The 26,509-nt window shown below is 38.6% G+C and overlaps 2 protein-coding genes across 2 annotated transcripts in view; one reads left to right on the top strand and one right to left on the bottom strand.

The window, feature by feature from the left end:
• Positions 1–4,771, top strand: part of LOC145160199 (uncharacterized) — a 31,020-nt gene extending 26,249 nt beyond the window's left edge. Inside the window, exon 2 of the transcript XR_013738061.1 lies at positions 4,597–4,771. The gene's annotated coding sequence lies outside the window, so the exon portion shown is untranslated. The remainder of the gene's footprint in view (positions 1–4,596) is intronic.
• Positions 4,772–8,914: 4,143 nt separating this feature from the next.
• Positions 8,915–9,943, bottom strand: LOC145160198 (ribulose bisphosphate carboxylase small subunit, chloroplastic-like). The gene is made up of 3 exons (XM_079079307.1): positions 9,688–9,943; positions 9,457–9,591; positions 8,915–9,338 (listed from the first exon to the last, which is right to left on the bottom strand). Exons 1-3 carry the CDS (start codon positions 9,862–9,864, stop codon positions 9,105–9,107), a joined length of 546 nt encoding a protein of 181 aa, XP_078935433.1. The 5' UTR covers positions 9,865–9,943; the 3' UTR covers positions 8,915–9,104.
• Between the last annotated feature and the right edge of the window lie 16,566 nt (positions 9,944–26,509).

Here is a 26,509-nt window from a genome sequence, read left to right as displayed (position 1 = left end):
AGTTATGTCTTTTATTGCTGACATTGGTTGTAGATAAAAGTAATTCTTTTTGGTAAAGCTTAAGTAGTAGCACCTGCAACTAGGGTAATGCTAAATTTATGTTTAAAATTGAAATGGAATACTTGAATCTAGAACAAAAATCATTAGTGCAGCGCCCACGTATATTACAAAAGCAGATATCAACAACAATGTTGTCGGTTTGAAGAGAATTCATAGATTCAAGGTGCATTTTTATAAAAGTGAGCTTTTTTTTTCTTACATGTTGATTATATCATTGTCAGTATTTATATATATTGGGCTCACCAACGCGCCAGCGGTGTTCATGGACCTGATGAATCGGGTCTGTAGACCGATGCTTGATCGCTCGGTCATAGTGTTTATAGATGATATCTTGGTGTATTCCAAGACCCGAGAGCAGCATGAGGAACATCTGCGAGAGCTGTTGGGAGTTCTAAGATGGGAACGGCTGTACGCCAAGTTCTCGAAGTGTGAGTTTTGGTTACGGGAGGTCCAGTTCCTCGGACATCTCGTTAACCAGGAGGGGATTTTGGTCGATCCGGCCAAAATCGAGGCGGTTATGCAGTGGGAGGTTCCGAAATCTCCCTCGGATATTAGGAGCTTTATGGGGTTGGCAGGGTACTACCGGAGGTTCATACGGGACTTCTCCAAGATTGCAGTGCCCCTCACTCGTCTGGCAGGGAAGGGCGTTTGAGACCCTCCGTCAGCATTTGTGCGAGGCTCCAGTATTGACACTCCCGGAGGGAGTCGAGGATTTTGTGGTGTTCTGTGATGCATCCATCACAGGTTTAGGGGCGGTCCTCATGCAGAGAGGACGAGTGATAGCCTACGCATCGCGGCAGCTGAAGCCGCATGAGACGAGATACCCTACGTATGACTTGGAACTGGGGGCGGTGGTGTTCGCCCTCAAGATATGGAGACACTACCTCTATGGGGTCCGTTGTACCATTTACATGGATCACAAGAGCTTGAGACATATCATGGATCAGCCGAACCTGAACATGAGGCAACGCAGGTGGCTGGACGTAGTCAAGGACTACGATTGCGAGATCCTTTACCATCCTGGTAAAGCGAATGTAGTGGCGGACGCTTTGAGCCGCAAGTCAGTGGGGTCTTCCACCCCAGCGGTATGTATGAGGATAGCGGTGGATTCTCCGCTGGTGAGTTTGATCAGAGATGCCCAGGTTGAGGGCATCCGCCCGGAAAATTGGAAGCTGGAGAGGATCAAGGGCGAGAACACCCAGTTTGTGCAGGATAGTCGGGGACTATTAACCCGATGCGGTCGGGTTTGGGTTCCAATGACGGGTGGGGTTAGGCAGACGGTTATGGAGGAGGCTCATAAGTCTCATTTCTCTATTCACCCGGGGGCTACCAAGATGTATCGGGATTTGAGTTTGAGCTATTGGTGGCCGTGCATGAAGCGGGAAATCGCTTGGTACGTTGAGAGGTGCTTGACCTGTAGGATGGTCAAGGCCGAGCATCAGTGGCCCCATGGAAAGCTGCAGCCCCTAGAGATTCCCATGTGGAAATGGGAACAGATCACGATGGATTTTATTACCAAATTGCCGAAGACGGCAAAGGGGTTTGATGCTATATGGGTCATCGTGGATCGATTGACCAAGAGCGCCCATTTCTTGGCTATACGAGAGGGCTCATCGGCCGCGAAATTGGCCGAATTGTACGTTCGGGAGATCGTGTCTCGCCATGGGGTTCCTGTCTCCATTGTCTCTGATCGGGATGTCAGGTTTACCTCCCGCTTCTGGCAAAAGTTTCACGAGGAGCTGGGCACGCGATTGCACTTCAGCACAGCGTTCCACCCGCAGACAGACGGCCAGAGCGAGCGGACTATTCAGACCCTCGAGGACATGCTGCGGGCATGTGTCATTGATTTCGGTGGGAGCTGGGATTCTCACCTACCGCTTGCGGAGTTCGCCTACAACAACAGCTATCATTCTAGCCTTAGCGCCCCGCCATTCGAGATGTTGTACGGGCGGAGATGTCGCACCCTGGTTTGTTGGGGCGAAGTTGGGCACAGGGTGATGGGTAGTACGGAGGTAGTCTTGCAGACTACCGAAAAGATCCATCAGGTTAGACAGCGTTTGCAGACCGCTCAGAGTCGGCAGAAGAGTTATGCCGACAAACGCCGATCCGAGTTGGAGTTTCAGGTGGGTGGCATGGTCCTCCTGAAGGTATCACCCTGGAAGGGTGTCATCAGATTCCGAAAGAGAGGCAAGCTGGACCCCAGGTTCATTGGCCCTTTTAGGGTTTTGGCCCGGGTGGGTCGGGTCGCCTATCGATTGGATCTCCCGGCAGAGCTTAGCCAGATCCACAAAACTTTCCATGTTTCTCAGTTGAGGAAGTGTTTGGTGGACGAGTCAACAGTAGTACCCATGGAGGATATTCAGGTTGATAGCAGCCTGAATTATATCGAGAGACCAGTTGCGATCTTAGATCGAAAGGCGAAGACCTTGAGGAACAAGGTGGTTCAGTTAGTGAAGGTGCAGTGGCAGCACCGGAAGGGTTCAGAGTGGACGTGGGAGTCCGAAGAGGAGATGCGGGGGCATTACCCGGAGTTGTTTTCAGATGCAGCAGCAGCAGACTTCGAGGACGAAGTCTGAGACAAGTGGGGGAGAATTGTAACGCCCCGTTCCTGGTACGTATTTAATTTGATTAAATGTTTCTTTTTGTAAGAGCTACTCAACGATTTGTAGCCCTAACTCGCCGAGTAGATGTCGAATTGGACGCGGGCTTTAAGTGATCTACTCGGCGAGTCCACGCCTGGACTCGGCGAGTAGGCCAGTCAGGAGGAAACCCTAATCATTAGTGTTTGCACCCTATTTAAACGTCCTTATAGCCCCATCTCAGCCTCCATCACCCTCAGAGCATTCCTTATCGAAACCCTAGTCTCCATTGGTGAGTTTGAGTGATTGTTGCCTTGTGAAGGGGCTTTTGGTGCACATTGGAGCAAGTGGAAGAAGGAAGGGGTTGAAGAGCTCAAGGAAGGGGACTTAGATCCAGAACACATTCATTTGTGGTCACCCATTCTGGTAATAAAGTTTCCATCTTGATTATTGATCTATTAGATCTTGTTTGTCCCTAAATTGTTGCTTTTAAGCCCTAAAACCCCAAATCCTTGGTAGAGAAACCTTATGGTTGGGCTATACTTCAGATCTGGACCCTCATTACCTTCTAGAGTTGTAAAGTCTCAGTTATGTTCGTGATTGAGGTCCCTCTTGAGCTTAGAACCCCATTAAGAGCTTAGTTTTGACATTTGGAGCCCTTAAAGCTATGCATGCATGTAAAGTTTGCAACTTTACGTGATAAGCATGCCCTAGAAGCCTAGATCTGTGGTTTGGAGCCGCTGCATGGCTCAAACCAGGTTTGTATGGAAAAAGGACTGAATGAACTCGGCGAGTAGAACGCTGGACTCGGCGAGTCCTATGAACATAGCCGTGAACTCGGCGAGTTGGTTGAGCAACTCGGCGAGTTCGTTGAAGATTGCCTTGAACTCGGCGAGTTGTTAGAAGACTCAGCGAGTTGGCTAGGGTTTCTTCCAAATCTTGGCCACGTATGAACTCGACGAGTTAAAAAGGGAACTCGACGAGCCAATCAAGGATTTCACAACTTCTCGAGTTCAGGAAGGACTCGACGAGTCGGTGATCTGCACTCGACGAGTCGAGTCAACATAAACTGTTGACTTTGACTGTGGACTTTGACTTGGACCAAGGGTTGACCAGTTGACTTCTGATGGTTTCTGGTAATTAGGAGATTTATGAAAAAGGTTTGTATGGTACCTATAGGTGGTGTAGTTCGTGTTGGACCCAGGAGTTGAGCCTTCTTATTTCCGACGACAGTTGCGAGGTGAGTTATCCTCACTATACTAAGGGGTCTAAGGCACCAAGGACGGCCCATTGGATATGATATCCTAGTAGTTGTATTATGTTGAGTATGAGTTAGTTATGCATGCTAGTTTGATACGCTAGATGGTAGGTCTGTAGGACTACCTGTGATACTGATTGATTGTATGTATGTGCATTATCTGTTACATGTTGATATGTTATGTGGGATGGGTTGAGGTTGTACTGCTCCGTGCGGTAGCCAACAAACCCTAGAGTATTCCAGATATGAGCTGAGGGCCCGATAGGCATTCCAGACTCATACTGAGGACTTGGGAGCATTCCAGATACGAGCTGAGGGCCCGGTAGGCATTCCAGACTCGTACTGAGGGCTCGGTGGCATTCCATATACGAGCTGAGGGCCCGGTAGGCATTCCAGACTCGTACTGAGGGCTCGGTGGCATTCCAGATACGAGCTGAGGGCCTGGTAGGCATTCCAGACTCGTACTGAGGGCTCGGTGGCAATCCAGATGTGAGCTGAGGGCCTGGTAGGCATTCCAGACTCACACTGTGGGCTCAAGGGTATTCCAGTATGTAAAGCTGTGGACCCGTTATGTGCTGTTCTGCTCAGTTTGTTATGATATGTCATGGTGTGACATGGTTATGTGGACTGTATGTGTATCGGTATTTTGGGGGTAACTCACTAAGCTTTCGGGCTTACAGTTTCAGTTTATTGTTTCAGGTACATCAGGGGATCGCGGCAAGGCGAAGGCATGATCGTACAACTCCTCCTATTATGTTATGTTTATGGGAAAACTCTGATATAAATGTATTTTGAAAACAAAGTTGTAATGTTTTGATAAATTCGACATGTTTTGAATGTTTAAATTTGGCTTGAATTTTTGGGTGTTACATATGTGATCATAGCAGTCTATGTTGATGATCTAAACATCATTGGAACGAATAAAGAAATCCTTGAAGTGATTGAACTTTTAAAGAAAGAATTTGAAATGAAAGATCTTGGAAAAACCAAATATTGTCTTGGTTTACAGATTGAGCATATGCCTAACGGAATACTTGTGCATCAATCAAATTACACAGAAAGAGTCTTGAAACGTTTCAATATGGAAAATGCAAATCCTTTAAGCACTCCAATGGTTGTTAGATCATTAAATATTGACAAGGATCCATTTCGTCCATGCGAAGAAAATGAAGAAGTCCTTGGTTCAGAAGTACCATATCTAAATGCAATTGGAGCTCTTATGTATCTTACCAATTGTACTAGACCTGACATTTCTTTCGCTGTAAACTTGCTAGCAAGATTTAGTTCAGCCCCAACAAAAAGACATTGGAATGGAATCAAACATATTTTTCGATACCTTCGAGGAACTAGTGATTTAGGGTTATTTTACCCTAACAATTCAAAACAAGGCTTGATTGGTTATGCAGATGCAGGTTATTTGTCTGATCCTCATAAAGCTAGATCTCAAACTGGATATGTATTCATGAATGGAGGTACTACAATTTCCTGGCGTTCTCAAAAGCAAACACTTGTTGCCACATCCTCAAATCATGCTGAAGTAATTGTACTAAATGAAGCTAGTAGAGAATGTACATGGTTAAGATCGATGACACAACTGGTTTTAACTTCATGTGGACTTGAAAAGGATATATGTCCAACTTTAATTTATGAAGATAACTCAGCATGTGTCACTCAAATGAAAGAGGGATATATCAAGAGCGACAGGACAAAACATATACCTCCAAAGTTTTTTGAGTACACTCAAGAGCTTATAAAGAACCATCAAGTTGAAATCAAATATGTTCAATCCAGTAACAATGCAGCAGACCTTTTTACGAAGGCACTTCCTACTGCAATCTTCAGGAAACATGTCCATGGCATCGGAATGCGACATGTGCATAGAACATAATGTGACAAATGTCTAAATAAGGGGGAGTCAACTATACACTGCACTCTTTTTCCCTTCGCTAAAGTTTTTTTCCCACTGGATTTTCTTTAGCAAGGTTTTTAATGAGGCAGTACGTCAAAGTTGAATGCTAAAATGATGTCATCCAAGGGGGAGTGTTGTAAATAATTGGTGGTGTTGTACATAATTGGTAGATGACATAATAATTGGTGCATGGTACATTTGTCAACATTTCTAACTAGTTACAATTATATGTTAGTAAAATTTATAGTATAAATACCCCTCCATTGTAAAGAATGAAACACACCAAAAGTTATAAGAGATATAACTTTCATATTCTCTCTAAATATTTTTTCTTCTCAATTAAAGTTCTTATCAAAGTTTACTAGTTTGGTTTGATTTATAGTTACATTAATTACGCTTAATTCATAACAACATGAAAGTTTTACGATTGGTTTTTGGTTTTAAATGACCATTTAACTTTTTAGACCATTAAACTAGAAATTTACCTGTTCAAAACATCATTTTGATCAAAGTTAGCAGGTTTCCCGGTTAGATATTACTGACATCATTTTGATCAAACTTGGTAGGTTTCCCGGTTATATATTACTGTTGAATGCTGATGTGTAATAAAATACCAGAAAAAATAACACACTCCCATTTTCTTTGACCAAGTCTCTAAGAATCCTCCTCTTGCATCTCTCTCTTTGCCTCTGTGAGCTTCCCGATAGAAACAATAACAAAAACAACCATACTATTTTTTCAATGGATGAACATGTGTGGATTTCCCCTTTCTCTGTTATTGATCACGGATCTAAAAAATTGGCCAATCTTCTTCCCTATCTTTCTCTTGTAGCAGGTTGCATATGATATGATGGTAGAGACGAGGTTGTTATTATGGAGATGGTGTGGTTCCGATAGGTGGTAATAAAGTTTGGCATGGTTAGTGCCAGTCAACAATGGCTCAATTGGTTTCTTCTACATAATCAAATCCGTAATCCGATTCTATCTCAAAAATCATCTTAAATCTCAGTATCGATATACTTGATTTTTTTTTCGTGATAGTCAAGATCAAATCTTTATACTAAATTTATCTGGTGATTATATATATCTCTCTTGCTCAACGTGTTTGACGAACTCAATTAATTTCACATATTTTCTATCTCGATTTGAAGAAATTTGATCATATGTGCATCTAGTTTGAATTGATAGTGATGAAAGATCGACGAATTAAATGAGATTGTTGATTTGAAAATTGTGAAGCGTTAGTCAAAAACTCAAAAGTCCTGGTCAAAATATGATGAATGAAGTCTCAAGCACTAAAAAATTATGTTTTACTTTGGATTGATGAATCGGATTCACAAAGTTCATTATTTCTTCATGTGATGCTAAAGATAAACGAATCTGGATTAAAACATGATTTTTTATTGCTTTGAACCGGTTGGTTTGATTTTTTAATTTTTTTGTGAAGTGGAATTGTATTGGACAAATTCGGATTCAATTTTGATAATTTAGTTTGTAATTGATGGTCAAAGGTAGCTTCAAGGAGTCTGAAACTAAAAATTGAGACTTCAATAATTTTGTATTTGGTGTTGATGCTTTGATAAATGTTGGCGATGATAATCAAACTTAGTGGTTTGTATGAAATATAGTCGTTGCGGTTCCCATCGAGCCTATCAACATGATTTTTCTTTCCATCGGTTCCTGTTACATGATTTTTTTAACCGATCCCAAGCACTGTTCCGGCATGTGTGCCTCCGATCGCTGTTATAATGCAGCCGCTGCTACAGTGTTGCCACCTCTTCTCTTCTGCAACATGTTTTTGGTTTTCACAGTTTACACTGCATCTAGTTGATGGTGGCGGTGATGGGGAAGGAACAAGTTCTAAAATATCGATCGGTGACGTGGCATTATTAAAAAAAATGGATTGGCTATGTGTTTAGTATTAAACAAGAGTCAAATATAATTACATGTCCATGTCTAACCGGGTGACCTCTTCACATGTTTGGAATAGGTATATTTGACATGTAAATTTGGACTTTAATGTTATAAATGATGCAACAAAAAAAAGTTCAAGGACCAATTAAAGTCAAAGGTGAGACTTTGTTGTGTTATTATGTTGATAACCTAATAATAAACAAATTAAAAATAAATAAATAGGAGTGATATTGTCTTTTTAGGTCTGACAGGACCAAGAGCACAACATATCCAAATGATAGGGACGGTCCGAGTTAAAAAAAAATAAGTTAGAAACCAAACACACAAATTACACCAAATCATAGGACCATTCGTGTAATTTACTCTTGCTAAAATTTCAAGATGTAATTATGCTAAAATTTCAAGATGTAATTATACAACTGGAAGTATTACACTGTATACAAAAAGAATAAACAATTATATATTTTTATGTTCTAATTATACTTCTGAGTATGTAATATTTGATTGGTCAAATATGTAACAAGAGTTAATGAATATTCTTTATATTTAAACATCAAAATAAAACGGTCCATAAGAAGTGACAATAAAAAGCAATATATTGTGCAGCTTATAAAAAAAGTTATAAACTTTACTTGGATTTATAAAGATAGGGATATGATGTGATATATATACAACGGGACAGTTTACTAAATATGATTTCCAAACTGGTCCTAGTCTCCTAGAATCGATTTTTCCGGTCTGAAACCGTAAATGAACCGGTATCAAATTATGTATCAGTATTCTGTACTAGATTTAGTCTCCAAAAAAAGAAAAAAAAAATAGCACATCCCTAGGTTTTTGTTTTTGTAAAACATGAGAAGTGGAGAAGATTTTTTTTTCTATGCTTCTGATGCCCCATTTTTATAATTAATGACGATTCCTTTGAATATGGGAAAAGTGCGTTAATCTACCAAATATCCAGTTAAAAGGGTAGGTCAAAAACTTTTCACCTTCCAAAATTAGAAAAATTAGTTAATCAAGGGTTTGATTTTGAATATAATTTGTACGACCGCATATATATAGATTTTATGGATTTGTTTTGTAAGAACATGATTACGTGTCTTTAGCACCACAAATTAAGGGGTCTATCCGTCTATAGTGATACATTCAATTTATGTGATGAATATTAACTAGAAAGAAATATTGAAGCCTGAGTTAGAAAATACCCGTTTACTTATTCATATAACAACAAAACAACCATGAATTCGAGTTTGAACCATTGGACTTGAAAAGCCTCACATCAATCAATTTTGATGCCAGTTCCACATTGTTTAACTCAACCACAGAGCCTATGGTCTTGAAGAGACTGATCAATCTTGGTGCAAACTAGGGTTGGTTTTGGTGCTCAGAGAACGCCTGGGGGCTTGGAGACAATGAAACTGATACACTGCACTTGACGAACGTTGTCAAATCCAATAACACGGATGAAGGCGTTGGGGTACTCCTTCTTGCACTCTTCAACCTCCTTCATGACCTGAGCTGAGTCAGTGCACCCGAACATAGGCAACTTCCACATTGTCCAGTAACGTCCATCATAGTATCCGGGGGAATGGTGGTGCTCACGGTAAACAAATCCATGCTATTATATATACACACCACAAATATAAATTTATACTCACTTCACAATTAATTATGTTTTGTTTATATTAATCAATTAGTTAATAAAATTAATAAAAGGTGATATTAATAGACCAGACCTCCAACTCGAATTCCAAGCAAGGAACCCACTTGTTGCGGAGAAGGTAGTCAATTTCCTTAGACAATGCGGCGTCCGACAATGGTGGTAGGTATGAAAGAGTCTCGTACTTCTTTAACCCGATTGGTGGCCAGACCTGTACGTATTATATATAACATATTGTTATCTGATTTGATGCTTACGAATGTTTGTAATCAAAATAAAATCTCTAATTATGGTTCGTCGACCATACCTTCATGCATTGCACTCTTCCACCGTTGCTGGGGAGGGATGAAAAGTCATTGTTAGCCTTCTTTGTAACTGGGAAAGCGACGTTAGTCTTTAGACCGGTGAATGGAGCCGCCAAGCTAGCTTGAGCAGGGGTGGACCGGTTGACGGTGGCAACAGCGGAGGAGGAGATGGACGCCATTTAAGTAATTTGCTGCTCTTCTCTTAGTAGTAGTTAGGAATGGACTTCTAGATTCCAGTGAGTGATTTTAGTCCCTATTAATGTATAGGTATATATAGTACTAGTTGCCATCTAACCGACAAATACACATATATATCTTGATTCTAACGTATGGTGTGGCTGATGACATTACATGCATCATGTCCACAAAAAGATTTTAAAAGGATGTAATGCCTTATCATTGAGGAACCATGAGTCAGGGTGCTCCTATACCTTATCTCTTCTTCTAAAGGAGAGGTTGATACGTTATGGATCTATTTTGGAAATGCTCGTTTGTGTACAATATGATACTATGATCCCTTCCCTAATGGGCTTAGGTCCAGTAAACATGCAGAAAAAATAAGGAACATGTGCGGATGCGCCATTGTTAATTGTTAGAGAAATGGGCCGAATCTTTGTTGGTTTATAACTTTATATGCCCACTGAGATTCAGGGGATGTTTGAGATTATTTATATGAAAGGGTTTACGTTTTTATAGGCATGTGTTTATTTGTTTATGTGAACTGATTTATAGTATAATATTTTTTAATAAATAATAATTTTTGTTTAAAAATTTTATATCGTACAACTTTATAAAAAATAAATTATTTAAAATTATTATGTACGGATTACTTCAATTTATTTATGTGTGCGGATTAGTTTATGCGTTAACAAAACAAAAATAAGGTGATAAATTATTTATAAATGTTTGACAAATTTTAATTATATATATCAATGATAAAATGAGCATCTTTATCTATTATCGATTTATTTATTTTTCATATAACACTTTATATTTTTTTATAATATTTTTTATAAAAAATAATATCAATAATATTACATAATATATATTTTATAACTTTTCTTATATATCATATCTTAATTAAGAAAAAATTTACGTTGCGACAAAAGAAAGTTAGGAATTTTACAAATCTTGAGTTGTTAATCAAAATAATCAAAAAAGAAAAGAAAAAGAAGAAATAGTAATGAACATAATCAAAGAGAAATATAGGATGTACAGTCGTACATAGGGGTGGTAATTGATTACACGACACGACAAAAATACATGACACGATACGAAACTGGGGCGAAACTGAAATTCGAATTTGTGTTCGTATCATGTTTATGTCAAGTGTAAAAAACATGTTATCGTGCCGTGTCGTGTTCGTGTTTGTCGTGTTTTTCGTGTTTGTTGTGTTACGTATGATTGAATATTAATTAAATAAACTAGTTGTTATATAATAATATCTTGTCGTGTCGTATTTATAGTTTTTTAATTGGTTCCTTTTCGTGTTAGTTAAAAAACACGATATCGTGTGGTTTCGTGTTCGTGCTATATAAAACTTTTTCGTGTTGTGTCTCATTAGACAAAAAACACGACACAATTGCCCGATTTAAATTCACAATTCGAACCGGTTATGAGAGATAATTAAGGGCCCAATAATTAAAGCGTAAAGTGAGTTTCGTTAAGTTATGGTGTCTCATGGACATTCGTCAAGTATAGTGTCTCGTCTGTAGACATAGTCGATCACTTTGATTGTGTGAAACACGTAAAAATTTTGTGTTATCGTTTTTCATTTTGTATTATTACTCTGTTGAAGATATTATTTATCGTTTGTTGAAGTGTTTAAACCCTAACAAGTTTGAAGGGAGATGATGATTTTCGCTAAATTATGATGTGTTTATTACCTCTACCAAATAAGTTAAAGTGATATAACTTATTAAAATGTGTTTATTATTGGTACTAAACCACAATAAATAGAATTAAATTCATGTAATCCAAAAACTCAAAGTTTTTTATTAAGAGTGTCAAACTGTAATAAACTAATAAATACATTAAATAAATAGCCCGCAAACGTCTATTTAGAGAAACAAGGTTATTAGATTTTTTGTTGGTGATTTTAGTGTCACCATGTCATTTTATGTAACTGGAACTAACATGTGAGTTAAGGGGCTTCATAATTTGTACTCTAATATATGTACGGGTTTGTCCGGAGTGCATGCATGTATAAGATCGAATTAGAAGTCAGTTCGACGACAAGTCGGGGGTCCAGGGGCAGCGCCCCTGGGTTCGGGGTTTCCAAAGGGGCAGAGTCTAGGGGCAGCACCCCTAACGGGGAGCAAGGGGCAGAGCCCCTGACTCGGGTCCCGCTAATGAAATCAGATTCTTGAGGGTGATTATGGTAAAACTAACGAAACTCGTTAGTTTTGGAAACCCTAAATCCTCATTAAAATCCGGATTACACTGACTTGCTTCCAAAGCAACTCATGACGGCCCAACCCTAATGAAATCCTAATCTCGTTTATTATATAAACAACTCTTCCTTTTGAGAAGTTACACATGAATATTAGCTCTCGTTTTTCTTCAAACACTCACAGAATCTTTCTAGCAATTTGGCTTACGACTTCTGTGCCTAGAATCGTAAGTGTCCTTTTGGATTATCCTATGCTGAATTTCTTATAACTCAGACATAGGGTAGAAATATCAGTTCGGAAATTGTTCACACAATCCAAGTTGGTATCCAGATCTTCACTACAAATCCTACTTTCTCTAATATTTTTATGGCTGTCTTTTCCAGTTAGACATTTAAAAGAATTATAACGTGATTATATTTTATATTTCAATCGGTATTGATGATATAAAGATACGTTGTGGGTGATTAGAGTTATTTAGAGAAACAAGGTTATTAGATTTTTGTGGTTGTCTTTTCCGATTAGACATTTAAAAGAAATATATCGTGATTATATTTTATATTTCAATTGGTATTGATGATATAAATATATGTTTTGACTTGTTAGGGATTAGAGTTACTTTGGTACACAAGATTCGAGTTAAAACAATCTTACAAATTTCCATGATTTTTTTATAATCATCATAAACTCTACTTTGCATGGAATTATTTTGTTGAACACGTTTTCTTAAAAAAGTATTGCATTTTTTGTTGTACTTATTTTTATTTTAGTTTCCTTATAAGTAGTTTTTTCACAAAAACAGTTATTGCACTTTCTTTATTATGTGGGAGTATGAATATTCTTGATTACACCAAGTGACACCATTAATTTGGAGGTTTTCCATGTTATTAGGAGTTTTTTGAGTTGTATTATGACACTCAATGCAAGGCTATAAATAAAACCCTTATATCTTTTATTTATTAATCCATTAATGTTTTCTTCTCCTTCTATGAAACATGTCAAGTTTATTTACATTCTTCTGTTGAAGGTTTATTCGTTTAATATGAAGTATCGTTCATAGTGGTTTTCACGGTTTTAAGTTTCTATTTTATATCTTGGTGTTTCTTTGTGGTTGTTTTTTCGATTATATTTTGCAACAAGTGGATACAAAGAAAGGATCGAGCACTACAAGAGAAATCATAAATAGCTACGGAAAGTTATTATGGAATCAAAATCCGTTGCTATTTTACTACGTAATATGCTACGAAACGACTTGTCGTAGCTATTTTGCTACATAAATGGTTACGAAATTGCATTATGTAGCTACGTAAAATTGTTACAGAATCTAAATTTATAGTTATTTTACTACGGAATATGTTACAAAATGGTTGGTTGTAACTAATTTGCTACGGAAATGGCTACGGAATTGCATTCCGTAGCTAAATCTTGAATAGTTGCTACAGAATTAAAATCCGTAGTTAGTTTACTACAAATAATGCTACAAATTTTTTGGTTGTAGCTAGTTCTCTATGAAACTTGTTACAAAATTCATGTATGTAGCTAGTTGGCTACATAATTGGCTACGAAATAAAAATACGTACCTAGTTAGCTATGGAATTGGGATCCGTAGCTATTTTGCTAGGAAAATTTGCTATAAAATAAAATTTTGTAGCTAATCTATTATGGAACTTGTTACAAAAAAGTGAATTTGCAAAATAGCTACGAAAACAAAATCCATAGGTATTTGGCTATGAAAAATTCTGTAGTCAAGTAGTTACGAAATATGTTTCCGTAGCAAAATATATAAGATTATTGAAAAAAATATATTAAAAATACACAATTATCTTTGAAAACTCAACAACAAAAATAAAATATTATTTTTAATTGTTTTGAAAATTTAATTATACTATAATTTCTACATTATAAATATTCCGCAATTTTTAAATTTTGATGACATACATTTGCTAATTTTCGTATAATAATATTATCCCCATATTTTTTAGGCTTTGAAAATTATTACCCCTAAATCAAAATTTATTTACCCTTAGGCTTGTACCAGCTTTTTCTAAAAAAAAATTAATTTGTTTTATTTTGGTTTTTTAGTAAAAAAAAAAGAAAAGAGAGAGAATCCTTTGATGAACTTGAGCCATGATGTTTGTTTCAATGTTTTATTAAGGGTAAATTAGTAAATCCACACAAATCTACTTCCTCCCAACCCCAAATTAGAGGTATCACGTTCAAACCCATCGTCGAACGCCGATCGCATCTCTCCCTCTCTCAACTTGTCGCCGCTATTGCTCAGCCACCCATCACGCCGGTCGTTAAAATACCGGAGGAAGCTATTTGGTAAAAATACGCCAAATGTGAAACTAGGTAAAATTTGCCACTTCGCGTAAACTGTAGGGATTCGAATAGAAAATTTTGCATACTTCACAAAACTTTACTCCTATTGCGAAAGTGGGTAGTAACTGCCAAAACACTAAAACTGTAAGGACCATATGCGAACATTTTTCTTTCTTCCCCAAATTTGTTACTAGATGCGAATGAACAAACCACACAGCAGTAGCAAAGCAAAGCATCAACAACCCCAATAGCTGATTGTAGATGCGAACTCAATTTTGACCCCAAGTATAAGCATTCAATGCGAAACCCGATCGTCCCCAAGGCATTTAACGTCCCTGCTGCGAACAACCAAAATCAGTCGAACCATATTTGACTCCAAAAAGTCAACTCCAAATCGAATTCATCAATTCGTTCATATAAGCGAACTGAACACCACGTTAATCGATTTCACATTCTCCCTATACATATCGAAATCAACTCCGTTCGTCCCAATACAAGCATATTTTCAAGCAAATCTAAAGCTCCTGGGGATTTATTTGGGAATCTTGCTGAGAATTTTCTATTACGCCATTATCGATCAACCGGTCTTATTACGCCATTATCGATCGGAGCTTTGTTGTTCGCCGCCTGTGTGACATCCCCAAAATCACGGCCAGAAAAGACCGGTTTCATTTATGCTTTTAAAATAATTTCAGAGTAAATCCATTGATTTAAAAGAGTTGCGGAATTTGTCCCCAAAACAATACATGATAAAATAAGGTTTATCAAAGCATTTCTTAAAGAAATGTATTTTCATAATATATCAAAACTCGGGATGTCATGTTCCGATACAGACACAAAAGCATAAACAATAAAACATAGACCTTACACAGTTTTATACAACTACTGGTCTATAAACAAAAACATCTTCACAAGTTCTCCAACTTATGCTCTCGCGCCACTACCTGTAATACAAAGAAACTGAGTGGATCAGGCTTGGGATCCTAGTGAGCATATAGGGTTTTCAACCCACAATAAATAGTTATACTTAATTTCACCAACCAACAGTAACCCGATTACCCATTCCTGTTATCCTCACTTTACGTCCTTATGACAACAACTATTACGAGGGACCTAATCTAGGATTTTCATCGGGACAGACACTACTGCAAAGGGGTTTCCTCAGCAATGAATGTCCTAAGGCAACCATGAGGGGGATAGAATACAACGAATGAACACCCAAGTTCACCAACACCTACAGGTTATGAGCCTGCCAGCATTCCACAGAACTGTCTAGAAAAGTCCGTGGTCGTCATCCATATTCCGCTGAATGACTAGATCACAATCACATCGAGGCCTCTCATCATTTTTATTTCATCACACAACAACTGTCTACCCATGTTCTACCCAACATATTAGTAGATAAAAATAGATACATTTATATACAGCTTAAAACATGTACAAATCATTCATTCAACAATTATTTCAAATAAGCAAATAATATACAAACACATAACACGTATTTTGTAGAGAATACTTCGTATCTATGTGTTAGAAGAAAAGGAATATACACTCACTTGATCAGAAGATGATCGGACAGCACTACGGCTCTAAGAGTAGTATTCTTCGGTGAAACCGTGATGCTTTCTTGAAAACTGGGCTTCTAGCGGGCAGAGTTTCGGCTCGGAAACTTTACTTCTCTTGATCCTTGGGGCTTCGGGACTTGCTTCGGGTCTCGGGAATGATACCGGGGCGTCGGGGGTATTTCTTGCACGCAAAACGAGGAAATACGGGAGAGAGAGAAGAATTTTAAGCAAAAAGATTGGCAGCCTCGGCCTTCTATTTATAGCAGCGAGACCTCGGACTACGCTGGGCGTACCGAGGCCCTACGTTGGGCGTACTTGGGATAAGGGTGCCAGGTGGCGAGCTTCGGATGGTGCAACGTGGTCACTTCTGGGCCGAGGAAAGCAATTGTACGCTACGCGTAGCTATCTCGTACGCAGGGCGTACCTCGATGTTGACATGTACGCGGGGTGTACTCCTCGGTACGCTGGGCGTACCCTTCGGATCAGATCGGACTCGTCAGCTCTTCGGATATTATCCGAATAAATAATTAAATTTATATATTTTAATTATTTAAAAACTTCATAAAATCATGTCTTCCTCATACGAGCTCCGTTTTCGATGTTCTTTATATTCACGCGTAGGTGAGACTATGCTCTACAACTTTCATGTAGACTTCGTTGACTAATTTTGACTTTATTTTTATTATATTATTTTTAGTAGGCCGGGACAGGAAAATTCCGTTATAAAATCATAACTTCTTCATCTGACGTCCGTTTTCGTCTGTCTTTTTACCGTTGGACTACTATCGACGAGATCTTCGATTCTCGTTTAGATTGTTTCGGCTAGAAATCACTCGATCTCCAATCCGAACTTCGGGCTATATACTGCTAAGCTGAAACTTAAAAAAAAATCAGAACTTCCTCATACGAAGTCAGATTTAGACGTTCTTTTTATGCACGCTCTCGGTTTAACGAACTCTACGACTTCCGTTTAGATCACTAAGGCTAAATATCACTCTAACATAAATTCACTATTTACGTCACGCAGTGTCGTACCGGTTCTGTCGCGAAACTTCGACAGGTCATAACTTCTTCGTTATAACTCGGATTTCGGCATTCTATGTATATTCGGAAACCTTGCCACGACCACTACAACTTCATGTATCGATATCGGGTTTATCTAACATTTTATTTTTAATGCTTAAATTATCCTTAATTCAATTAAGCCACAACAATTAGGCATAAATCACATAATACTCAAATAATACATTCTTATTATTTCAAAATGAGTTACAAAGGTTAACCTAAACTATTACATCGACATTAATGCCTAGCCCAGAAACACGGGCGTTACAATTCTCTCCACCTTAGAATGATTCCGTCCCCGGAATCACACATCAACAAACAAATGCGGATAGCGACTCATCATGTCACTCTCCGTTTCCCAGGCGAGATTTGGCCCATTCGTATGTTTCCAACGGACAAGCACTAATTCGACCATCTTGCTTCGCAACTTCTAAGTCTTTCAGTCAATGATTGCCTCTGGTTCTTCAATTAACCTCTTGTTTTCGTCAATTCTCAATTCCGAAAGTGGAATCATGTCGGGAACTTCTCCCGTGAACTTCCTCAAATAACACACATGAAAAGTGTTATGAGTTTCATTCAGTTCTTCGGGTAATTCCAGCTTGTAAGCTTGATTCCCAATCCTCTGAAGAACCTTAAACGGTCCAATAAACCTTGGACTTAATTTTCCCCTTTTACCAAATCTTATAAGTCCCTTCCACGGCGAGACTTTAAGCAAAACCGAATCTCCAACTTCAAAAGTCATCGGTCATCTTTTCTTGTCAGCATAGCTCTTTTGACGATCTTGAGCTACTAACATTCTCTCCTTAATTATTTTCAACTTTTCAGCAGTTTGATGGACTATCTCCGGTCCCATAAACTGCTTTTCCCCAGCCTCAAGCCAACAAGACGGCGAACGACACTTCTGTCCGTACAAAGCTTGATAAGGTGCCATCTTTATGCTCGAGTGGAAACTATTATTGTAGGAAAATTCTACCAAAGGTAAATGTTCATCCCAGTTACCTTGGAATTCCAGGGTACATGCTCTCAGCATATCTTCGAGCGTTTGTATCGTTCGTTCGCTCTGACCATCAGTATGTGGATGGTAAGCTGTACTTAAACACAACTTGGTACCCAATTCCTCTTGTAGACTTCTCCAAAACCTTGAGGTGAAACGGCTGTCACGATCTGATACAATCGTTAACTGAACACCGTGAAGCCTCACAATTTCCTTCACGTAAGAATTCGCAAGCTTATCCATAGACCATTTCTCATTGGCTGCTATGAAGTGCGCACTCTTACTAAAGCGATCAACGACCACCCAAATCATGTCGTGACCATTCTTTGTTCTGGGCAGTTTAGTGACAAAATCCATAGCAATGTCTTCCCATTTACCCATAGGCACAGGTAAAGGTTCTAAACTCCCGTATGGTTTCTGATGTTGTGCCTTGACTTTTGCACATGTCACACACTCCGCCACATACTTCGTAATGTCGAGCTTCATCGTCGGCCACCAGTAATAGGGTTTTAGGTCCCTATACATTTTAGTGCTACCAGGATGAATCGAGTACATGGTTTTGTGAGCTTCTTCCATCAGAAGATCTCTTACTCCTCCTGACTTTGGCACCCAAATTCGATCTTGGAATACCTTCAGTCCTTGACTGTTTGTACCGAACACTAACGTTTTGCCCAAACGTTCTTCCTTTCGGTCATTCTTCTCAGAAGCTTCTTCTTGAGCTTTCTTTATACTCTCCACAATTGTCGAGACAACCTCTATTCTCAGCGCTCTTGGCCTTTTTCTTTCAAGATTGACTTTCCGACTGAGAGCATCGGCAACCACATTTGCTTTACCAGGGTGGTAAACTATCTCACAGTCGTAGTCCTTGAGTAACTCCAGCCAGCGTCGTTGCCTCATATTCAATTCTTTCTGATTAAAGAGATATTGGAGACTCTTATGATCAGTGAAAAGTTTGCACTTCGTGCCATAAAGGTAATGCCTCCATATCTTCAGAGCGAAAACTACCGCTGCCAGCTCCAAATCATGAGTGGGGTAGTTCTTTTCATGCTCTTTCAGCTGTCGAGACGCATACGCTATCACCTTTTCTCTTTGGGTCAAAACACAACCCAACCCAACACCAGACGCATCGCTATAGACAGCGAAGTCTTCAACTCCATCGGGTAGAGAAAGAATCGATGCTTCACATAGCTTCTTCTTTAGCAGCTCGAACGCCTCTTTGTGCTTATCACTCCAAGCATAAGTAGCTCCTTTGTAGGTTAAAGCTGTTAGTGGAGTAGCGATCGAAGAAAAGCCTTGGATAAACCTTCGGTAATATCCGGCTAATCCCATAAAGCTTCGGATCTCCGTGGGACTTTTCGGTTGTTCCCACTTCATCACAGCTTCAATCTTTGCTGGATCAACCATTATTCCTTCTTGGTTGACCACGTGACCCAAGAATTGGACTTCTTGAATCCAAAAATCACATTTGGAGAACTTTTCATACAGCTTCTCTTTCTTCAAGACTTCTAACACTTCTCGTAAGTGTTGGCCATGCTCCTCTTGGCTTTTCGAGTAAATCAGAATGTCATCTATGAACACTATCACAGATTTATCAAGGAACGGATTACAAACATTGTTCATTAAATCCATGAATGCTGTTGGAGCATTGGTTAGTCCAAATGACATAACCAAAAACTCGTAGTGTCCATATCGTGTTCTGAATGCAGTCTTCTCGATATCCTGCTCTCTCACCTTCAGCTGATGATATCCTGACCTAAGATCGATCTTTGAAAAATAACTTGAGCCTTGCAGTTGATCGAACAGGTCATCAATCCTTGGCAATGGATATCTATTATTTATCGTTGCCTTATTCAGCTCTCTGTAATCAATGCACATTCTCATACTCCCATCTTTCTTTTTCACGAATAACACCGGAGCTCCCCAGGGTGATGAACTAGGTCTTATGAAACCTTTGTCCAATAACTCCTAAAGTTGCATCATCAGCTCCTTCATCTCCGTTGGTGCTAATCGGTAAGGTGCTTTTGCTATCGGCGTCGTTCCGGGCAACAAGTCTATTCTAAACTCTACTTGTCTATCAGGCGGTAATCCAGGAAGATCTTCGGGAAATACTTCCGGATAATCACACACCACCGGAATGTTCTGCACCTCCTTTTTCTCCTTCTTTGCGTCAATCACGAATGCCAAATATGATGTACATCCTTTGGCCAAACACTTTCTGGCTTTCATTAGAGAAATGATTCCAGAATTTACCCTGTGTTTGTCCCCATACACCATAAATGACTCTTTCCCTGGCGGGTTTACTTTGACTATCTTCTTTCTGCACAATATCTCGACGTCATTGGCGCTAAGCCAATCCATTCCCAACACGATGTCGAAACCGTTAAGTTCGATAGGCAATAATTCCTCGTGGAACTTATTCCCATTCATGTCGATTAAGATGTTTTTCATATGATGGCTAACAGGTACAAACTTGCCACTAGCAACTTCGACTAATAAAGCATTATCTAGTCTATCAACAGGCAAAGCTAGTTTTCTACCAAATTCATGCGATATAAAGGAGTAGTTGGCTCCAGAATCAAATAAAATTTGGGCAGGCAAATTGTTTACGAGAAAGGTACCTGAAGTGACATCAACTTCTTCTTTAGCAGCTTCTAGTGTCATATGGAAAGCTCTTGCTTTTGGCTTTGGGGGAATATTGGGTTTTGCTGCCTCCTTCTTTCTCGGACAGTCTTTCAAAATGTGCCCCTCTTCATTACACCCAAAGCACACTCTTTTGTTGGACGGAAACTCATTGGCATAATGCCCCGTCTTTCCACACTTGTAGCAGGTCACATCCTCGCTACATTTCCCAGAGTGTTTTTTTTTGCACTTCTCACACCATTTCGATTCGCCTCCTTTTCCTCCTCCAAATTTTTTCGAATCAGACTTCGAAAATTTTCTTTTCTTGCTGGAACCTGAAGTTCCTTCAAAATTTCTCTTTTCACCAACTTCAACTTTGCTGGCGGTTCTTCCCTTGATCATGTCCTCAACAGACTTGGCAGCCCAAATAGCTGCCTCCAGAGTAGGTGCCTGTCGTACTGGTACTGCGTACTCCCATGGAAGTCCCTTTGCGTATCGGTCTACCTTTGTCAGCTCATCTGGGACGATGCGCAAAGCAAACTCCATTTTGTCGGTGAATGCGTTTGTATAATCATCAACTGACATGCTGCCTTTTGTAAATGTCAGAAACTTGTTCTCCAACTCTAGCAGATTTTGGGCCGAGCAGAACTTGTGCTTGAATTGCACCAAGAACTCTGCCAAATTCAGTTGCAGTGGCTCATTAGGGCTTAGGGTCTTCCCCAGAGTGTTCCACCAATGAACAACTCCACCCCTGAACTGATGTACTGCGAAAGTGGTCTGCAACTTGCCTCTGCAGCCACATGTCATGAAGGCTAGCTCCATTTCCGAGATCCAATCGATAACTTCGATCGGATCCTCCTTTCCAGTGAAGGTCGATGGTTTGCAAGTCAAAAAGTCTTTGTACTTGCATCCAAGTCCATCAATTCCTCCTTCCTGGTGGTTTTGTCTAACTAACGGTGGGTTGGCTTGACGAATAATCCCACTAAAGTTTCCTCCTTCCGACTGCCCTTCACTCAATTCGGGCTGCACAATCGGCATCGAAGGTTCTTCACGATTCTGCTGAAGAAGACGTCTCGTTTCTTCCATCTGAAGATCCAACATCGTTTGAATCATCAATTATACACCAGCCATTGTCATTGGCTCAGGTGCTGCTGCTACAACAGGTATTTGCTCAATCACTGGTGGTTGAGGCGGTTGATTCATGTTTTCGTCTGTGTTTCCAACGCCACTTCTTGTTCTTGCCATCGTTGATCTATACACCGAACAAGGTGAATTTAGATCCTCAATCACGATAGATAATCAAATCATCCTTATCACTCCGAAACGTTTACATGCTAGTTCTAATACGGTAATCCTACGCTTAGAATCCTAAACACATGAGGTTTCCAGATCCGGTTGGCGACAAACCATATATCCAAACAAATAATATCATATATGGAAACATATAACATTTAGCACATAAAATCGTTTTAGGCAACTTTCCTAAAATAAACTAGTGCTCGTGTCTAAAATATGGCAGTCACTCATCTCATAATCTTCACTTAGCGTTCTAAGTTTAAGTCTAGAAATCCTACAAATTCCTAGTTCGCTTAAACTAATGCTCTGATATCAACTGTGACATCCCCAAAATCACGGCCATAAAAGACCGGTTTCATTTATGCTTTTAAAATAATTCCAGAGTACATCCATTGATTTAAAAGAGTTGCGGAATTTGTCCCCAAAACAATACATGATAAAATAAGGTTTATCAAAGCATTTCTTAAAGAAATGTATTTTCATAATATATCAAAACTCGGGATGTCATGTTCCGATACAGACACAAAAGCATAAACAATAAAACATAGACCTTACACAGTTTTATACAACTACTGGTCTATAAACAAAAACATCTTCACAAGTTCTCCAACTTATGCTCTCGCGCCACTACCTGTAATACAAAGAAACTGAGTGGGTCAGGCTTGGGATCCTGGTGAGCATATAGGGTTTTCAACCCACAATAAATAGTTATACTTAATTTCACCAACCAACAATAACCCGATTACCCATTCCCGTTATCCTCACTTTACGTCCCTATGACAACAACTATTACAAGGGACCTAATCTAAGATTTTCATCGGGACGGACACTACTGCAAAGGGGTTTCCTCAGCAATGAATGTCCTAAGGCAACCATGAGGGGAATAGAATACAGCGAATGAACACCCAAGTTCACCAACACCTACAGGTTATGAGCCTGCCAGCATTCCACAGAACTGTCTAGAAAAGTCTGTGGTCGTCATTCATATTCTGCTGAATGACTAGATCACAATCACATCGAGGCCTCTCATCATTTTTATTTCATCACACAATAACTGTCTACCCATGTTCTACCCAACATATTAGTAGATAAAAATAGATACATTTATATACAGCTTAAAACATGTACAAATCATTCATTCAACAATTATTTCAAATAAGCAAATAACACGTATTTTGTAGACAATACTTCGTATCTATGTGTTAGAAGAAAAGGAATATACACTCACTTGATCAGAAGATGATCGGACAACACTACGGCTCTAAGAGTAGTATTCTTCGGTAAAACCGGGATGCTTTCTGGAAAACCGGGCTTCTAGCGGGCAGAGTTTCGGCTCGGAAACTTTACTTCTCTTGATCCTCGGGGCTTCGGGACTTGCTTCGGGTCTCGGGAATGATACTGGGGCGTCGGGGGTATTTCTTGCACGCAAAACGAGGAAATACGGGAGAGAGAGAAGAATTTTGAGCAAAAAGATCGGCAGCCTCGGCCTTCTATTTATAGCAGCGAGACCTCGGACTACGTTGGGCGTACCGAGGCCCTACGCTGGGCGTACTTGGGATAAGGGTGCCAGGTGGCGAGCTTCGGATGGTGCAACGTGGTCACTTCTGGGCCGAGGAAAGCAGATGTACGCTGCGCGTAGCTATCTCGTATGCAGGGCGTACCTCGGTGTCGACATGTACGCGGGGCGTACCCTTCGGATCAGATCAGACTCGTCAGCTCTTCGGATATTATCCGAATAAATAATTAAATTTATATATTTTAATTATTTAAAAACTTCATAAAATCATATCTTCCTCATACGAGTTCCGTTTTCGATATTCTTTATATCCACGCGTAGGTGAGACTATGCTCTACAACTTTCTTTTAGAGTCCGTTGGATAATTTTGACTTTATTTTTATTATATTATTTTTAGTAGGTCGGGACAGGAAAACTCCGTTATAAAATCATAACTTCTTCATCCGACGTCCGTTTTCGTTTGTCTTTTTACCGTTGGACTACTATCGATGAGATCTTCGATTCTCGTTTAGATTGTTTCGGCTAGAAATCACTCAATCTCAAATCTGAACTCCGGGCTATATACTGCTAAGCTGAAACTTTAAAAAAAATCAGAACTTCCTCATACGAAGTCAGATTTAGACGTTCTTTTTATGAACACTCTCGGTTTAACGAACTCTACGACTTCCGTTTAGATCACTAAGGCTAAATATCACTCTAACGTAAATTCACTATTTACGTCACGCAGTGTCGTACCGGTTCTGTCGCGAAACTTCGACAGGTCATAACTTCTTCGTTATAACTCGGATTTCGGCATTCTATATATATTCGGAAACCTTTCCACGACCACTACAACTTCATGTATATCTAACATTTTATTTTAACGCTTAAATTATCCTTAATTCAATTAAGTCACAACAATTAGGCATTAATCACATAATACTCAAATAATACATTCTTATTATTTCAAAATGAGTTACAAAGGTTAACCTAGACTATTACATCAACATTAATGCCTAGCCCAGAAACACGGGCGTTACAGCTTGCTCCATCAACCGGTAGATTTTTCTCGATCGGCTGCATCCCTACCAGGTAACATTCTTCTCTCTTCTTTTTGATCTATTTTCTCTTTCTATCATCGAATGACTTGAAGGATATTGATCTCTCCATTGAATCTTTCTTCTTCGCACATCGTCGCTATCTGGTCGTTGTCGTCGACTGCTGCTTCTTCCGGTCATCTTTCTCATTGACCCTGTACAGGTACTATCCTCGATCCTCCCTAAATCCCTTCCTCGGTTCCTCCTTGTCCACTCTTCTGTGAACTTAGCCGATCATGATTTTGTTTCAGAACTTCTAAATCTTCCAGTGAATTTTGTTTCAGAACTAAAACTATTGTTCATTACGCATTACAAAACATCCTTGTATCATACTCTCATACACATTTAACACAGATACACCTCTACTGCTCTTTTAAAAGGATTTTGTCAACCAAATGGTTAAATGTCATATGACTTTATGTAGAAAATAAGCATACATTGTATGATGAGTTTATTGATCAAAACTATAGACGAAAACTACATTCTGTTGTGGTCTACTGATGATAGAATTATGATAACTTGGTGATGAAAACTACAAATGGCTTTATTTTCGTTTTTGTTTCGAAACCAAGTATGCTGATTATTTGACAATGGCTTTTCTGTTTCTGTATGAATTTTATATTTTTGGTGCTAATTTGGTTTCATTTGGAGTTTGTGCTAAAGTTATTGTAATATTGTAATGGACATAGTTACCATTATTTATGCTCCAGTAAAAACCTGTAGTTAATTTATTTCATTATATGTATGTGTGCCTTACCCAGATGTATGATTTTATAAAATGTCACTCTTGTTTAAAATGACTTGAGTAATGGCCTCATTTCTCTTGTATAGACTAATTCATTTAGAAATTGATCATGTTCTTCATTCTATACAGAGATAATCTTAAGATCTTTTGGAGTTTTGGTTTTATTTACTTGTAATTGTTTTTTATAGTTGATTGATCATGCTCTTTATTGAAGTATCTTCCTCATGCCTGAAAGGTGTTACATATTCTAACAAAACTAACAACTATGAACTTTTTGAAACTCTCACACCAATGTTTTGCTAGAAACAAAAGTACACATATTAATAATACGGATTTTATTAAGATGTTAATGTATTAGGTTTTGTTTGATTGGTTGGATTAAATAGAACAAAAATAGTTTTTTTTAATAAATTATATGATTTTCACTGTTTTATGTATTATTTAATTTGTTCAATGAATCTTCTATATAAAAAGATAAAAATAAGTTTACAATAAATTATATGCTTCACAACTTGTTCTAGTTATTTCATTTAACCCCTTTTTACCTTCCTAACATTCCTTTGAACTATGTTATAATATGCTAAGTTTGTGAAAGGTAAAACGGTCATTTATCATATTCAAATAGTCTTTATGTATGCAATATTTTTTTTTGAAAGAGACTATGTATGCAATATTAATTAAAGACATGAACAGTTACAACTTTTTCTTTGTTCCAGGTTCCAATCCACTCCACTCCACTCCAATCCAATCCAATCCAATCCAGGTGATAAGAAAACCATCATGTTTAAGCTTTGTGCTTTATCTTTTATACTTACTATGACATTGTAAGTTGTTATTTTTTTCATTTTTAAATGCAAAAAATAACTATCTACTTTCATTAAAGTATTTGCATTATACTTTTAGTTTTTGTATTTTTCAAAGTAAAAAGTAGGATGCTAAAATAAATAAGCAAACAAAAGTACATTGGTATATTAAAGTAAAAAGTAGTATGCTTAAATTTTTAGTAAGATATTTCTATAATATTTGTGACCTAACAGATTTATAACTTCCTAAGTTTTTAAAATTTCAGGAAAGATGTCACAATTCTTATTAAGAGACACATTGAAACGGAAGCAACATACAAATGTATGTTTCATAAACAAACGTATCGATGATGCAAAATCTGTTGGTAATATATCTGCCCCATTATCTACACCAGCATTGTCGTCATCATCATCTCGTACCACATTATCATCT

Source organism: Lactuca virosa, chromosome 2 (assembly GCF_052849685.1).
Source record: "Lactuca virosa cultivar CGN04683 chromosome 2, Lactuca_virosa_CGN04683_v6, whole genome shotgun sequence".
NCBI lineage: Eukaryota > Viridiplantae > Streptophyta > Magnoliopsida > Asterales > Asteraceae > Lactuca > Lactuca virosa.
The sequence above is the reverse complement of the archived record's forward strand: the minus strand, read 5'-3'. Positions and strand labels throughout refer to the sequence as shown.